General features: G+C 42.0%; 1 protein-coding gene and 1 long non-coding RNA gene across 3 annotated transcripts in view; one reads left to right on the top strand and one right to left on the bottom strand.

Moving 5' to 3' along the window:
- Positions 1 to 7,130, bottom strand: part of LOC141923114 (uncharacterized) — a 34,915-nt gene extending 27,785 nt beyond the window's left edge. Inside the window, exon 1 of the long non-coding RNA XR_012623191.1 lies at positions 6,821 to 7,130. This is a non-coding gene — a long non-coding RNA (uncharacterized LOC141923114). The remainder of the gene's footprint in view (positions 1 to 6,820) is intronic.
- Positions 7,131 to 7,288: 158 nt separating this feature from the next.
- Positions 7,289 to 17,884, top strand: part of TRPC3 (transient receptor potential cation channel subfamily C member 3) — a 46,771-nt gene continuing 36,175 nt past the window's right edge. The window contains exons 1-2 of one of the 2 annotated variants that reach the window (XM_074823593.1): positions 7,289 to 7,934; positions 16,777 to 17,548. In XM_074823593.1, coding sequence (XP_074679694.1) covers positions 7,708 to 7,934; positions 16,777 to 17,548 — 999 coding nt within the window. In that variant the 5' untranslated portion in view covers positions 7,289 to 7,707. The remainder of the gene's footprint in view (positions 7,935 to 16,776; positions 17,549 to 17,884) is intronic. The other variant, XM_074823592.1, reaches the window with a different exon arrangement.

The following is a 17,884-nucleotide window of genomic DNA, read 5'->3' as shown; positions in this document are numbered from 1 at the left end:
GCTTTAATCAGACAAGCATATAGCTTCACTGTGTCTCCTATAAATTCTGATTAATTCCTAATGAATGTCTCTGAGCACATCTTATTTCAGAGATGTGGCCTCTTCATAAGAAGTTTATTACCAAGAGGCTTAAGACTAATCCACCAGTTGCCAGTATTATCTCCTGGTCACTTGGGAATGATGATATTCAAAGTGCTCAGTCCTTCACTATGCACTGAATAACAAAACATTTCAAGAGTAAGAATTATTAGGTAGAGCTGGAAACATGATTTTTGCCATATCAGATACTGAACCATTTTTTCACTTAGCCACAAATTACTTTGGAGCTCTGCAGGAGGATGTACTCCTACTTACAGCACAGCTACACTACTTAGCAGGATATTCTTTTAATCTCCTCCCTTGTAGTTGCCCATTCCTCCAATATAGCAAAGAAGCAGTTTTGGATGACCCACTGAGTTGCTGTCATTCAAACAGCACCTGTGGTTGTCACCTATTCCACAGCAGCCCATGGAAGGGAAGATTACATTTTCAATTACATTTTACCACACAGTGTGCTGTGGTATTTTGTAGAATCATAGAATGGTTGGAAGGGACCTTAAAGATCATCCAGTTCCAACTCCCCTGCCATTGGCAGGGACACCTTCCACTAGACCAGGTTGCTCAAAGCCCCGTCCAACCTGGCCTGGAACACTGCCAGGGAGGGGGCAGCCACAGCTTCTCTGGGCAACCTGTGCCAGTGTCTCACCACCCTCACAGGAAAGAATTTCTTCCTTTAATCTAAATCTACCCTCTTTCAGTTTAAAAATGTTACCCGTCATCCTATCCCCACACCCCCTGATAAAGAGTCCCTCCCCAGCTTTCCTGTAGCCCCCTTTAAGTACTGGAAGGCCGCTATAAGGTGTCCCTGGAGCTTTCTCTTCTCCAGGCTGAACAACCCCAACTCTCTCAGCCTGTCCTCATAAGGGAGGTGCTCCAGCCCCCCAGTCATCTTCACGGCCTCCTCTGGACCCTCTCCAACAGGCCCATGTCCATTTTCTCCTCTTCCAACAAGACAAATGTAATGCCTTGAGGTATGGCAAGTAGTTAGGACCAGATGTTATTTATCCAAGGGTTCTGATGCAATTTAAGAAAATTAGGCTCTGAACTATGACAGAATCAGGTAAGCTTTCAGCCAAAATCACCAGATATCCAGCACAACAGAGTTCTGAATGGTGCAAACCAGGGTGAAGGATTTTCTCCTCCTCAGGAAGCCATGCTTGTCACTCAGATTTGTCTTTTATAATGGTAAGCTGCTGTTTAAATTTCTTTCTGCTAAGATGTCACAAGGGAGAATATGTCCACAAATTAAAATATATTGCAATATCTATTCACAAAACAACGTGAAAAATCCACTTGTTTCTGCGTTTAAAAATCATTCTGAACTGTTTTAATTCATCACACGATCTGTTTGTCTCTTGCTATTATTTTTATTATGTCATGCTTCCTCTATTCTGATCCCCACAGTGACTCAAATCCTGCTCCCCCAATTACAGAAAGATCAAACTGTGTCCAAATACATTCAGACTTAATTACTTGCACAGGACCAAAATCATTGCTAATTTGCTAAAATAAGAGCTACTCTGCGCTCCATACATCCATTGCAACTCCCAATCTCATTAGCTGAAACATTGAATGCATCCATGTGATAAATTTTTCTATCAACCAGCAAAGGGACAGTAGGGTGCGTTGCATTCATCCACTCATATGTGAAGCACTGTCAAAAAGAAAACTTAGTTGTTAAAGATGTTGTCTTATGACAATAAATTTACTTATCACATGGTTGCCAGCACTCAGCAATAGGCTAAGATTCTCATTTACATTTTCAAGGAGTAGTGACTGACACAGGGACAGGGAAACTAGCTTGAGGAAGAAAATCCAGACTTATATATAAATGGTGAGTAAAGCAAATCTTATGAAAGTATACTTTTTAAAGTTTATAAGCTATATACAGTCCCCAGGGCAACGTACAGATAAGGGAATTGATTCTGTAGCCCCTTTCCTAATAGCACTTCTGTTAATTTCTAATTTCTACTAGTACGCGTGAAAAGAGAGGAATAAAATTTAATTGGCATAGGCTTGGGATCCTGTGGATTTGTTCAGAAGTATGCAAAGACATTGGATTTGTTTAAAGACATCTGACTTGCCTTAGAAAAAAGGAAATAACAGGTGAGAATATGTAAATGTACATGCAGTTGTCACTTAATGCAAAAAAAAAAGAGAGTATTTGTCCATTTTATCTAGATAGACATTTTGCAGACCTTTGAAAATGTAGCTAGTATCTATCTAATGGTTTTATTGGCAGGAGACTTCAGTAGCCTTTTAATATCATAAAGTAGACCACACAATACAACTGCAACACACAGCGCTGAGGGCCTGGTTTCCAGTAGGTGATTTGACAGTATTTTATACCCACTCACTTTGCATGGGCCTGAATGGCTGCACAGTGTGCATGAAATTACAGGCGCAAGTCTCAGGAATTTATCTTTTCATCCCATTTAAAAGCCTTAAACCATAATATTAGTTCTGAGGCTGAGATCTGCTTACAGATCAGTGACATCACATCACTCCTCCTTTTCTCTTCACGCTGATTAACCTGTTTAGACTTTCATAGAAGTCCTTGATGTAGGAGCTAAATGTCCTTGAAAACACTGGGTTCTTGGCAAGTAGGCAAATTCCCAGTATGAGGGAAAGAAGGCCAATTTTGCTTTCATTACACTGTTGCTATTCCCACCAACTTCCCAATTTTCATGAAAGTAGTACACACACACGTTAGAGAAGAGTTCAGTGTACTGCACGACCTGGATTCTATTTCTAGCACTACCATGAGTGTCTTATTGCCTCTCTTCACCCGTCACTTCAAGCACATAAAAACCAGTTTTGCCTCTTGAGAGAAGATACTCTTACTTTTTTATAAAGCAGGAAAATAATCATTCAGCATAATCATATGACACACAAAGTTGTTCTGCAAGGAAAATTGTTACTAGAAGTTTCTTGGATCTTGCTGATTCTTAAATCTAAATCACTTAGTTTCAACAAGAAGGTCTTAGTGTCAACAATCCGATTTTCAACAAGCAGGTTAGATTTATTTTTAAATTAACACTGTTGAAATGTACCTCTCAGAGAAATTCTGGTAAGAGAAAACCCCAGAGCATATTCATTAAATGTCCTTTTTCCCCATCACTTGTCACAGTCTTACTGATTACACCTAACTTACCACTCAGTTAGGTGCCTCATAGATCTGGAAGGTACTACTGCTATGCTAGTTCAGTTTAAGAATCTGAATATATTTCCTGATATTTTTGTGTACTGAATGCCAGCTGTGCTATCTGTTTTCTTATTTCAGATCTTTACTCCATTTATTTGCCTAACTTAAGCTGAAAAAATGAGAAAGAGAAACATGGAGCTCATGTTTTTGACAATATTTCATGGAAATTTATTGCTGTGGGTTCTTTAGACATCTTATTTCAATTTAGAAAAGCTATTTTTTGATCACTCCCTTCCAGCAGACGAATACTGCCAATAGAAATTTAAAAATCTGAATCGTGTATTCCTCATAATTTTGAGGACAGAAAAATTGCACCAGAGAGTAGTCGATCCATGTAAACAAAACCCTGTTCCAATCTCATTCCACCCTGTCTTGATCAAGCCAGTCTGGTGAAAAGAATGAGGGATTGTATTCTGGCTGCAATTCCAACTCAAACATGAAATAGTTATGGCATTAAATCCATGTCCTAAAAGAAAAAAAGTATGGAAAATAATGTAGCGCCTTCAGTAATATAATATCATATCTGTTATGTTTCACTATTTGCTGTAAATCCTTCAGACTTTTCTGTTCAGTCTCTGTCCTTATAGTAGTATACCTTTCCTTATTGTACTCCTGTCTGAGCAACTTCCAGGAAGAGGTTTTCTAAATTAAAATGACATCACTTCAAAACCCTGTAAATTCAAGTCAATGTTCACAAAATATACTACATTGGCGGCGTTTGACTGTAAAGTCTTTAACCAGCTGAAACAAGAGATGGTACATGGTTCCCTGTATTGCCCTGCCTGGTATTTCAAGTCTACTCATCCTTTCTTCCTCGCTTTCTGCAGTTTGGCTATGTTGACATCTATCTGATACTTTGATAACATTAAATATTTTTGTGAAGAATAGTGATTTTGGAACATTGGCACTATTGACATTATTAATGTTTTCAAAAATGTGTAAATGACTCACGAACAGAAATCCCTTTTCAAGAGCATTTGGCCATGCCCAGGAGTTTGTGGGTGCAATTTCAGTACTATTAGGTTTTTTGCTTGTTCTGGTGTTTCAAAAGTGTAGCTTCATGCATTTTATGTGTCTGAATATGGCGCTTCAGCCATATTCAGCTTCAACCATACCACCAAGACACAGCAATGATTTTTAAATTCTTACTGTCAGGTAAGGCAGTGATGGCTGAAGGTTAATCAGACAGCGATTCTCATATCCCTGATCCGATAGTGTGTTCTGGTAGCAGCCTGATACTTCAAACCGTGGTAAATTTTCTATACACTATTTTATTGTGACTGAGATTGTTTTCCTACACATTTCAGTTGGAAATACAAAATATTTCTAAGACTGTAACCATACAAAGTACATTTGAGATTTGCAATGGATTCTTTTGTTGCCATCCTGACTGTTTTTCAGGTAGGATCTCCTTCAAATAAAGGGGAAAATTTATCCACTATTATTGTGCTGTAGAGTTCAAATGCAAGCAAGTGCTGGCCAAAATTGACCAGAAAGCAAATAAAGCAGGAAGGGTAGGATGAAGAAAAGCACTTAATCTAAATGCACATTAGGAACTATGTATTTCAGCTTGGTGGCTTTGTAACAGTATGGTGAGAAAGATAAAAGGATTTGGTCAATTTTTCTTACATTATCCTTTTCCTTCAGTATCAAGAAGGAACGCTCACTTCCCTGAAAAATTTGGCTGGCATTTCCTCTCTAACATAGGCAGTGAGGGGAATCACATTTGTCAGAAGTCCGTGTTGCAGTGCTGTTGTGTAGTAGAAAAAGTGGCCTTCTACACAGCGCCATACCATGACTTTAGTAAAGTTTTTTTGCCACTGTCTCACACGGCATTCTCAGGAGCAAACTACAGAAACAGTTTAGGTGAAAGTTCTATGGCATGAAATACATACTGTAACATATAGTATTGTGATTACTTGGAGAGTTATCATCATTTTACCCCTCAAAATGGAGGGATGTATCATGAAGGCTTCTGCAAGGATGATTTCCAAGTCAAGCATTATCAGTGACTTGAATAACCGAATAGATGGTAGTAATTAGCTTTCATAGTAGAAACAGCAAACCAATCTCTAATTAGCCAGTCATCAAATCATGAAAAACACAATCCATAGAACACGCAATTCAAATTCGTGATGGGAAGCACAACATAAAAAGCAAGAATGTGACTTTCTTCAAACTAAGAACCAGTATTAAAACCCTCTCTTATCTATTTCTGAAAAGAAAATAAGCCTTTATATGTGGAAGCCTTGCTCTGAGGATACATTTGGGAAGCAAGAGCATTTCTCATCTACTTTCAGCTGTACTTTTATGTTTTGTTCTCAAGGGAAATTCTAGAGGCAATTGAAAGTCCATTCTTGTAGCCCACTGTAATAACAGAGGATTTTTTTTGAAAAAGGAATACAAGATGGGCAGTATTATTTTTTAAGTCAAAGTGCCCCTGCAAGAATACAAGGTTTGATGCAGATTGTTACATGGCTATGCTCTGAATTATATAGCACTGATACAGTGTGTATGATTAGTTTAGACACCTACTGTCCTAAATGAATAACCCTGAGTACTTCAAAGTTACACTCGCTACACAAGGTACTAGTTTCTTAGCAAGAAATGACCACGTACGTAATTCCACTGAAGCTCGATGGCTTTTTACATGTGACGAAAGACATGAAAAAACTACTTCCCTAAATAGTTCCAAAATGCAAACTAATTAAACTGACAAAACCAAAACCCAGTTCTTTCTTCAAAGCTGTAGCTGAGTAAATAATCTCTGTGGAACTCTTGGTTGGCTTTTCCTGCGCTTCACGAGTACAAATTTCGTACATATGGACAACAATAAAGGCAAAAACCATGGCTGATACTGGAAGCAGTGTACAGTGTGAGGTAATGCCCATTTCATACTAAGAGACTACTTAATGATGCTCAGCAGTGAGAATTCTGTGTAAGCAGTCATATGTGGTTTTAAAGTCCACTTTCTCTGATGTAATTGGAAAATTTACATGAATTTCTATTTCAGTAGGACCTGTGTTTCTGAACACAGATTCATGCAAATTTACACCGATAGCCACATAATGCTTCGAAAAAGTTTAAAGCAAGAGAAAAATGGCATCTCAGCAGTATGTAGTCAAAGGAATAGCTTTAGTGTATATATACGTGTAGACTCTGTGTACCTACTGTTCTGCATACTCTGTGTATAAAGCCACACATGCTCTGCCTCGATTTTAATGGGGTTACAGTTTTGTCATGGAATAATTTTCCCTATGGCATAATGCACCGAAAATCTCATAATAAGAAAAGAGGTAAGACGTCACCGTACAGCAACAATCTGTGATCGGTGTCTATAGAGTATAATTAGCTCTGATGACATGCAATGGGCATCTCAGCATCCTCCCACTGTTTTTTAGTTTGTCACCATGCAGAGTTAAACCAGTCAAATCTAAGGCAGAGACGTCTGAAGCACTTTGGAACTCCTGACTTGCTTTTATCATGGGTAAGCGAGTCAACAGAGTCCCTTTTTACCTGAAAATTTAAACTTCAACTCCTTCCAGTGTAGGGCTGCGTATTTCCTCAAAACAACGACCGAGCTTCTTGCGGGCTGCGCACCGCTTTTGCGTTTGGGCGATTTTAGGGAAAACTACCTTGCCGGCGGCCGCCGCCGCCGCCTCACGCCGGTACTCCCTGAGCAAACCGGCCCCGGCTTCCCTCGGCGCTCGTACCACGGCGGGCCCCGTCCGAGGGGCTCGGTACCGTCTTGGCGGGCCCCGTAGGGCGGCGGAGACCCGCCCGAGGGCTCTCTTTGCCCGCGGCGATCCCAGCCCCTGCAGGCCGGGCGCGGCGGGAGCAGCCGTTACCTCAGCGGCTGAGGGACACTTGTACCGGCCCTGTGGCAGCGGCACCTCCCCGTCACCACCCCTCCCCGCCCCGGGCCGGGCCGAGGCGGCCGCTGGGCGGGCGGAGGTGGGGGGAGAGGCGTCCCCTCCTCTCCCGGGCGCCCGCTGCGGGAGGCGGCTGCTGCTCTCCGCCGCGGCTCGCCCCCTCCGCCTCAGTAACGATGCCGTCCTAGCGAGGGAGGATGACAGGGAGAGGAGAGGGGCAGAGCCGCCGCCGCTGCCGGGAGCCTTGTCTCTTGCTCGCCTCCCCGGCACTTCCCGGCTCCCGCTGCCGGGCTCCGAGTCGCGCCGCCTTCCTGAGGGGCGGCAGGAGGAGAGGGCGGAGGGGCGGCGGTGGTTTTATGGTGAGGGTTTTGTCCTCTCCAGGTGCTCTGTCCGCTGCCGGGCAGGGCTGTCCTCCTCCTCCTCCTCCTCCTCCTGCCTCCTTCCCCGCCACACACGCTGCCGGACGAGGCCGGCTGGGAGCGGGAGCAGCCGCAGCCGCCGCCACCGCCGCTGCCTGAGGGGACCCTGACCATGTCGAGTAAGAGCAGGAAAAGCAAGGAGCAGGGGAGAGTGACCTTCCCCCCGCAGCAAGAGGAGGAGGAGGAGGAGGGGGCAGAGGAAGAGGAGCAGCAGCGCCGGCGCCGCGGCTGGAGAGGCGTCAATGGGGGGCCGGAGCCCCCTCCGCCGCCTCAGAGAGCCGTGAAAACCCTCCGGGAGCCCTACGGCTACTACCCGCCACCCCCTTTCGCCAGCACCATGTGAGTCGGGCCCGGGGCGCAGGGGGTATAGGAGGGTGCTGCCCGGCAACTTCCCCCGAGCAGCCGCGGGGGGCCGGCCGCCGTGTCCCCGGCAAGTTGCGGCGCCCGGCCCCGGGGAAGCGCTGCCGGCTGCGGGGCGACCCCCTCGCTCGCTCCCTCCCTCCCGCCGACCCCCGGGCAGCGAGCGGGCGTGACCGGCGCGTCGAGCCGCGGGGAGACGGGGCCGGTTGCGGTGGCTGAGGTGCGGGGAATTGGGGGAAAGTGCCTTGAGGGGGTCCCTCGGGCCCCCGCTGCCGCCTGCCCAGCCCCTCGGCTCCGCTCCTGCGGCGGGAGGCGGCGGCAGCGGGGAGCAGGAGGCAGGCAGGGCTGCGGGGCTAAGAGGTGTCATCGCTTGCTTTCTTTTTTATTTTCCTGGCTACTAGCATAGCTGCTGAGAAAGCCTAATTATTGGCTCAGCTAAGGTTTAGAGAACCCATTGCGCCCTTTTGTACTAGCAGTGCTAATGCATCCCTTTTATATTTTTTAAAATCTAAGCTGTGATAAAACCAGACTCCCCACAGAAATGTAGGACACCCGTGCAGAAAAACCTCAGTTCTTGAGATGCATTTTATCCTGTTGGTTGTCTTTTGGAAACTTCAGTTTGCTGTCTTTTAAAATGCAATTTTATATATATATATATAAAAAAATACTGACCATGACTAGACTTACTGCAAGAGAAGTAAATTCAATTTTACTAATAGGGATGTTAACTTTCTTTTCTCTGACTTACAAAATGTAGGTTATCCATGAATTATTCACTGATTTTTATAATATGCTGCAGTGTAGATAGACTTACCTCAGAACACTATTTGACTATTTTGTACTTTCAGGACAATATTTAGTTCTTAATTAAATATTTTAATTACCAGATGACAAACACTTTGAGTTTTAAGTTAACATATTCAGCATTTCTAGAAGAAACCTTAATTAAAATCACCCTAGAGACAACTGTAAAGTACAGAAATAATTAAAGTAGTGCTTAGAATGGGATAACCACAAATAAAAGTGGTTTTTACCATCCCAGTGCAGAAATTCTTCAGAAATACTGTGTACCCAGCAATCCAGACTTCAAGCGAAGCAGTCTTTAGCTGTCTGAAAGTTACTTGTGCGTAAGTTGGTTGTCTAGGCTCCCTCTGTAGTTGATGGGATGAGAGCAAATAGCAGTGGGCAAGGCAGTGTAGTCATTTATCTTCTTTCTTGAGGTGCCTGTCTTTCTCCATTCACCATAAAAAGAGCCTAGAGGATTAGACTCTGGCACTTTATTTTTAGACAGTTGAAGCTAGCTCAGATGAATTGTAAGCTATGAGTCCTACACTTCTGGATCCCTTTTAGGTTAGTGTCCTAGAACTGTTGTTATATTCCTTTGTTTAAGAAATGGGTATTATGCCACCAGGCAGTAAAACTGGAGTTCAGTTTGCACAGCTATAGGCATTTGAGCCTGGAGCGAGCCCCGTCTGTTGGAATTGCTTCCTGGTATATAATTCCTGACATCCTGTCCTGGGAGTCTATGACCGCAGTGATTGCGAGCCACTGCCCGGTGGACTGACGGAAGGGCTGACATTAATCCCTGTAATAGGAGTGTCTTGAACTGACAGGGCATAGAGGCAAAAGACCCACAACTATCATTTCCCCTGTTACGTGCCCATGGTCATCCTCGGCATAGCAGTGGGGTTTTTCTTCTGGAGTAACATTTTGTGTTTGGTGCTAATGCATGTTAATGAAATAAATGTGAGTATCAGTTTGCTCATAATGCGCTCAGATTGACACACGTAAGGTTGTACTATGCACAGGTTGAGTATGAGAATCCTTGACTGGAAGAGTTTGTAGTCTAAATATTCAGTACTGGACAAACAGTGCAAGGGGGAAGAGGCAGGGAGATGTGAAATAGTTTGCACAAGAAGATGCACTTGGTATTTGAAATGTCTTCACTCTGAAAGCTGTAACCTGTGCAAGGTACCTGTCAATGTACAGCTGGCTCCCTTCTGTGCCAAACATTGCTGGAAAAAGTAATTAACCTCAGATTCCCACTAAGACTGCAGACTGGATGTAATACTTGTTTCACAAGGTACTATATGTCCCAGTGGGAAAAATGTACAAAACCCGTAAATTAAATGTAGTAGGCATCAGATGCCTGATTTCCTGAGACTCTCTGAAAATCATAGCTTAGTTTCCTGAGTGGAACGACAGAACACAAATAAAGCACTGAGTGTAAAAGGAGCTTTAAAACTGTTGCTGCAGCCCTGTTAACTTGGTGCTTTCCTGGTGAGATGTCTGCTTTTTTCTGTGTGTGCATAGATGCACTCCTGTCATCAAAATATAGTCCTTATTTTCCCACGGAAATTCAGATGGTTGGTATTTTCTGTTGAGGAGTTAGTGAAGAGTAATAGTAGGAAAAAGCTCTGCGTAGTTTGTGGGGCGGGAGGGGAAGACACAAACTTAAGTGTGTGTATACCTCCTCCTGATATCTCATTGTGGTTTGTTCCATTTTTTGACTAATTCTTTCCAGTTTGGAGCCGTAACTTCTGTGAGCTGACACGAGGGCATTTTGGATGATGGATTATGTCATTTCAGAGCAGTGGGAGAGTATAGACCTGAGTCAGATCTTGCAGCTGGCCTGATTTATGTTCTGCTGTTCAGCTGAATTAGCCTCCCTCTTCTGGAAAGCCCAGGCAGCAGTTCGCAGAAGGGAGAAGCAGCTCTCATTTCATACGTTTTGGATTTGGTGCAGGGATTCTCAAATTGTGTGGAACGCATACAAGGTTCCATGCAAACATACATGAGTGTGAAACTATTTTTGCTGGTGAAGAAACAGAATTGCTAGCATCCTTTTCTGGTATATGGCTGTAGCAGAGCTTGGAGGGATGGCAGAGCCTTCATTTGGGAGAGGCAGTGAGGCTGGGAGGATTGCCCCGCTAACACTGCTTGTGGCTCTTCAGAGCCAGGGCTGCCACCTCACATGGAACATCACAGTCTTTTCCTGTGATGGTAACAAAGCAAACATTTGAGACCGCTTCGTTTAAGAGATCTCAGGAGTCATGAGCTAAAATGCTACTCATATGTATGTGCATGTCTGAGCACTAACTTTTGTGAGTAAGGCAATTATCATTCCTTAATTTTAAAACTGGGATCTCAGAGGTTACTTTTGGCAGAACAAGAGGCACGATCTGCATCTCCTGTGTGGCTGACTCCTGTGTTGTTGCTTTTAAATCTGTGTGAACATCTCTGTTTCCGTGATGTACTTATCTGATCTGTCTATAATTGCTGGACTGCATTTCCTTTTCAGGGCTAGAATAGAATCACAGTCACTAATGTACTACAGTTTAGTAGTGGGATAAACTGCTTGTAAATTGTTGATGCCATCTTTTATTGCATTTAATAGTTTGGGGAGACTAACAGCCTGTTCTTCAGTACAAATGTTAGAAAATTGCTCTACGGATCTGGAAGGGCCCAGAAGGAAACCTCTGTTTCTCCAACTTCTCTCTTTTTCTTTTAAAATTGCTTATGCACTTCACAGTGTTAAAAAACAGATTTAGAAACAAGATTATAAATCTTTTAGATGGCTGTTGATGAGATGATGAACAGCAGAACACAAGGAATTCTCAGGTCAACTGTTTGTCCCACATTTCTGTCCTTCTGCTACAATTCTGAAAGTTTGAACATGAAAAGGGATAGGTAGGCTTACAGAGTAGAAGTTTGTAATTGAAACAATTCATGGTAGAAGCAGAGGAATCACCATGTTTACTCCAGTCCTTTGCAGTTGCTGTGCTGCTCAAATTTCTGGCCTTGTACGTAGGAGTAACTCTGTCCAGGCAATAATATGATGCAATATAAGGTCATAGTAAATGTGATGCATGCAAAACACAAGAGAGAAGTTGCCTTTGCTTGGTTAGTGGAAATTTTTTAAAAAATATTGCACATACGAAGGTCATACATTTTAGATGAATATAGTTAAGGTAAACATAAATATGTTATAACGTAGGATAGGTTTTTGTGTCTTATGACACTGCCTGGCATGTAACGAACCAGTTGCTCTATCGGAAAGCTTGTGATTCTTATCATTAGGTAAAGGTCTTGAAAGGTGGTATACTCCTTTAGGAACCGTGGCCTCACTAGTGTGAGAGTTCTGCTGCAGAGCTGAAATGGAGGTGTCCTGCTTTCATATTATTTAACAAGGGGGTGACTTAGGGTCCTGTCACATCTTGGTTAATTGTTAATCATCTTGTGGTGAATTATGTTAATTTATGGCTATCACTGAAGTTATTGTGAGTTTGCCTAAGAAGGAAGCAATGAACTAGACTTAAGCTGGCTAAGGGTAGCAGTATAGTTAGGAGATAAAACTTGTAACTTGAGACCATCCTCATTTTACACTGATGAATGAATGATTCTGCAGGTTGGTCTGAAGTTCTTCCTTCCTGCCAGTGAAACTCTTCAGTTCCTCGAAACAGCTGCCTAACTGTTGCACACTTAGGGCTAAGTGAAACATGTCCAGATGTGCAGTTATCATGATTGCTCTTCTACAATTCCATCCTTCTTATTTGTGCTGAGCAGCAAACGGAGGCTTGAGGCTTTATAGAACCCTTGGCCATTTTTCTACTGTGAAATGTGGAAAATAGTTCTGGAAAAAATAGAGGGGCTCAGCTGCTGCTTCACGTTAGCAAAAGGGGACAGAATTCTGTCCTTTCACCTTCCTGCTGCATACCATGTAGCGTAATTCTGCAACCTGCGTACTAGGACTAGAACTTACTTAATGTCGTAGTGTATCAGCTAAAGAATGAACATAAAATAATTGGGCATTTTTCATGCTTGGTGTTCATGTGGATTTTTTGCCATGTGTTACTCAGATTTTTACTTTTTTGTGTTCTTTCAACTATTGGGAACAATTGGGAAGAGAAGCATCATGATTTCCATCTCTTCTTCCCTCTTTTAATGTAAGTTGTCAGCTCCTTACAGAGACGAGGTTGAGAATATGAACTTTAAAGGCTTTGGGAAGTAGAACACAAATAATTAATGCACACTTAGTTCTATTTTAATCATGTTTTTAAGCCTAATGATATTTAGGGATGTGATTTGTTGTTGTGATTAGTTCCATAGGCAAATATTACATATAAAATGTGCTGAAAATGGTTAAATAGCTAAGACTAAAATTTTAACCATTTTCTTCATCCTTTGGGATAGCTTAAAAATATTAGATATAAGAACAGAAGAGCAGAAAATGGAGTAGGAGACCTTGTACCTGATGCTTCTCTCATGCGCTACTCTTCAAGGTCTTTGCATTTGCTGAGGGAAGAGGGGAAGAAGAGAGGAAGGAGATATGGATGAACCTAACAGTATTCTGGCTGTGTGGTGCTGTACGAGATCTTTTTGCTTTTTATTTTTTTTGGAAGGTCTTGACAATAATTTAGTCATTAAAATACCAAGCAACTTTCATCTTTATTTTGAGAAGATACTGCAGTCACTTCAAATGTATCATTTCTATCACGAGATTTATAGCTGAGGATGCCTTCCTTGTTGGGAAGATGTTCTAATGCAACACCTTTGGAAGGATATATCTCTTTTTACAGAAGTCAGATGAGTCACCTCAGTCAGACAGTGGATTTTGAAAGAAAGATAGATAAAATAAGTGTATTTCAAAATATTTTGAAAAATTAAACTGAGTATATAGGGGAAAATGTATTGTTATGTGTTTCATGAAAGATAAAGGAGATTCAGGGTGGCAGTTTAGAGTCTTCTTAAATCAAGAAGTCAGCATGAGTCAATTTGTTCTCTGTCTTTTTTACTTTTTTTCTTCATAACATTGCAGTAAACAACCACATTTCTGTAGCTGTATGTTTTTAGATGTGGAAGGAGAATAGAAATGTAACAGCATAGCAGACAATAAGAATCTTGTTTAAAAGGTAACTATGAAAAGACAATATTTCTGGGTTTACTTCTGATTTTGTTGGGGAATATAGTAGTAGCATATTGTGGCTGTTCACCATATGCACTCTGGGCTCAAATCCTTATATCTGAGTATTCCCAAACGTGAAATATGCATGAGCTTTAAGACTTTAAATCAATTCTGTGTTTAACAGAGTCACAAATCCTCTCTGTTATGCATCCTTTTTCATAGACTTAAAGAAAGTGGTACAGAATTGAAAAAAAAAACACGTATCCTGTCATGTTTGGCAGAGCAGTTTTGGCACATATTTCAAAAAGTAAATACCAGTTAGCATTGCTTATACTGCAGTGCCACACAGGTCATTTCTGGTAGTCCAGAAATACCATCCACAAATGAAAATGTAAAAAGATCAAAAGCTTCATCCCAGGAGAGAGCTGCCCTTGGTAATGAGTATTACAATCTCTTCACTTGGTCTGCAATGGAACTGCCCATTTGTGTTAACTGAAATGTTCAGAGCATGGACTAGCTCTTATGATTTCTGTAGCAGTGATAAAGTGATTAAGATTTTATGTTTCGCTGAATTTATTACAACTGATGCAGATAGCTGGAAGGCCAGGCATATTCTTATAACCTGAATGGAATTAGTTATGCCCAGTGAAAACCGTTAGGGCTGACACTGCTGCGTATGGGGAAATCCAGTGATGTCAGCAGGCATATATTGTGCAGTGGTAATATAGCTAAGCTTATTGTTGAAAGATCACACACACACACAAAAAACCCCACCTGCATTTAAGAGGCTGTCACTCTGGTTGTGGATTTGAACCTGCAGCAATCGGATACGCAGCTTTTGAAGCTGCCCATGCAGGTTCCGCTATGTTCACTTAAATGCATAGTCTTTCTGTGTGCCAAAGGTGTGTGTGGCATTTTTCCCCTTGGTTCTATCCTCTCACAGACTGATGGGGTTTGCTTAAAAAGGGCTGTTTGGTAGTTTGTTTTGCCCTCAGCATTCATTACGTGGACTCGTATCTCTCCTAATGCACATTACCTGGCTTTTGAACTGAGGGTAGAAGGATTAATTTCCTCTTCAGTTTTTCTGTCTGGCTTTTTACTCTTGTATCTGAGTTTTTTGCTGAAGTGAATAAATTAATTTTCACAATGCTCCTGTGAAATGGGAGCCAACTGTTCTTTTTCTATAGATGAAGAACAGAGGTATATAGGACTTAAGGACCAAATTTGAAATTTATAAGGCCTCTTTGTCTCCATGTAGCATATATATAGTGTTATATGTATTCAAAGCACACCCTCCATTAACTCATATACTGTTTATCAGCTGCACTGGTGTCTCTGTGCCCATCAAATCAGCTCAAGTGATCTCTATCCCTTGAGCTAATGGATTAACTGATAGCAGCTGGAGGCTGTCTTTCTCAATATTGAGCTGGACTAGAAAGGAAAGGGAGACTGCTGATGAGTTTCACATTTATTTGCAGACAGCAGTGGAGGAAGGTTATGGTATCCCAAGTACCTTTTCAGGCCTTTGGCCTCTGCTCTGGCAGGCATAAATGCTTCTGTTCTTCTCCCAGCTGTGACCACTTTAGACTGATCCCATCTATTCTGTTGTTTCAGACATCGTCAGGCAGTTGTTTCCTGTTGTTGTTTTCTCCAGCTAGGTAGCATCTGCTCCTCAACCTCTTGTCCTGCATCTGTTTTCTTTGCAACTCCTACTCTCACTTCTCTGAACCTCTTCTCCCCTCTCTAGTTTTCTTACCTAGCTAGATCCTGCTCAGCATCTGATCTATCTGTTCTCTCAGCCCGTTCCTCTTTGCTCCCCACTGCTTTCAGCCAGTACCTTCACTGGTTCATAATTCCAGTTTCTGTGTTTTCTGAATCAGCTTGATCACTCTTTCTTTTCTTCTGTTCCCCTTCTCTCTTCTCCTTCTTTTTGCTTTTACAACCAGTTTTTGAGGGGGGTTCACAGCCTCTGTGGTTCTCTGTTCCCTTTCCTAAACAATCTCACTTTCCTACACTCAGGTTTCCTCTTTCCAGTGCAGCCTGCAATTCCAATTTTCATTCAGTAGCTCTTTGACTTTCCCATTTTTCTTGATTGTATTACAAGAATACATGAGGGCTTTAAAAAATATATGTATACTCATGTAATGACATTAGATAGCTTCTTCCTTTCAGCTCCTGGTATGGTAGATGTATAACAGAAGTAGGCCCAGTGTAACCCACAGCACTGCAGAAGTCCAGCTGGAGTGAGAGCTGATCTCAGTCCGCACTGGATCATGCCCGGTGTCTGGGATCTGTGAGCAGTTTAGTTGCTAGCATCCAGAAAGTCTGTTGAATGTGTATGGACTGTTGTTTTTCAAAGACACGTAATTTGACCAAATTGACTCACAATTAGAATCTTCCAGATTTGGTTAGTGTTTCTAGTAGTAACATTAGAAGGCATGAGATCAGGCTTCCCTGTGTATTGCTTGGAAGACATAAGGAAGAAAACTTGTTTTCACCTCTCATTTATGTGAACTACAGTACAGTAAGCATAAATATTGCCTTCCTTAAACCATCAGCTTGAATACCTATGGTGGATAGTATTAATTACTACTGAAAGTAGAGATGTGTTTTCATTTTATATATATATACTGAAGTGAGTTGGGAGGGATTTCTGAAGAGAAGTGGTGTCTTACATAAAATTAAAAAAAAACCAAACCCGACAGAAATGGCCTGTGGCATTGAAGCTGTAAGTGCCTTTAGGTTTCAGACAAGCAAGCATGAAGGCAGAAGGATCACAATAAAGAATAATTCTTGTCAATAGATGGGCAAATGACAAGGGACAGAATAAGTCATTATTTCTGTAGCCCCAGGGGAGGTGGAAGCTACAAATAACCGTCATAGTGAAATTGTTTTACCTTTTTGTTTTCTCATTAGGTACATTGAAGAAAGTCCATCTCTGAGACGTATGACTATGATGAGGGAAAAGGGAAGGCGACAGGCCATTAGAGGCCCCGCATTCATGTTCAACAACAGGGGCACCAGTCTTACGGCTGAAGAAGAGCGCTTTCTAGATGCAGCAGAGTATGGGAACATACCTGTGGTGCGCAAAATGCTGGAGGAGTCAAAAACACTGAATGTCAACTGTGTTGACTACATGGGCCAAAACGCCTTGCAGCTTGCTGTAGGGAATGAACATTTGGAAGTGACAGAACTTCTGTTAAAAAAAGAGAACTTGGCACGGATTGGAGATGCCCTGCTGCTCGCAATCAGCAAGGGCTACATTAGGATAGTGGAAGCAATTTTGAATCATCCTGGGTTTTCAGTAAATAAGCGACTGACTCTAAGCCCTTGTGAGCAGGAGCTCCAGGATGATGATTTTTATTCCTATGACGAAGACGGTACCCGCTTTTCTCCAGATATCACTCCCATAATTTTAGCTGCCCACTGCCAAAAATACGAAGTCGTGCATATGCTATTGATGAAAGGAGCAAGGATAGAAAGACCTCATGATTATTTCTGCAAATGTAATGACTGTACAGAGAAGCAAAAGCATGATTCTTTCAGTCACTCTAGGTCAAGAATAAATGCATACAAAGGACTGGCTAGTCCGGCTTATCTGTCCCTCTCCAGTGAAGATCCAGTACTCACTGCTCTGGAACTCAGCAATGAACTTGCCAAGTTGGCCAACATTGAAAAAGAATTCAAGGTAACAGTGTTTTGGTGTTTCTCTCTGTTATTGTTAAAGTTGTTGCTACTTTGTGATGTCCTTAGATGCTTGAAATTATTTCCTGTGTCTTTACTTTTTCAACTGCAAATTCTTTCATGATATTTATTGTCTTTTATTCTTGATTTTGAATTTTCAATGCATAAGCCTTTAAAAAAGAATTTTTAATGAAATGAAATTGCTTTTGCACCTACTGTGTACGGAGAAATTGGAAAAAGGAACAGTGTGTATTCTGATAACCTTGCAACAGATGGAAAACAATTTTGGTTGCTGTAGCAGACAAAGATTGGTTTTAGTTACAAATGCTGAGTAGTATAC

The sequence above is a fragment of the Strix aluco genome, chromosome 4 (genome assembly GCF_031877795.1).
Source record: "Strix aluco isolate bStrAlu1 chromosome 4, bStrAlu1.hap1, whole genome shotgun sequence".
NCBI classification, from domain to species: Eukaryota; Metazoa; Chordata; class Aves; order Strigiformes; family Strigidae; genus Strix; species Strix aluco.
This window is presented reverse-complemented; position numbering and strand designations above follow the sequence as displayed.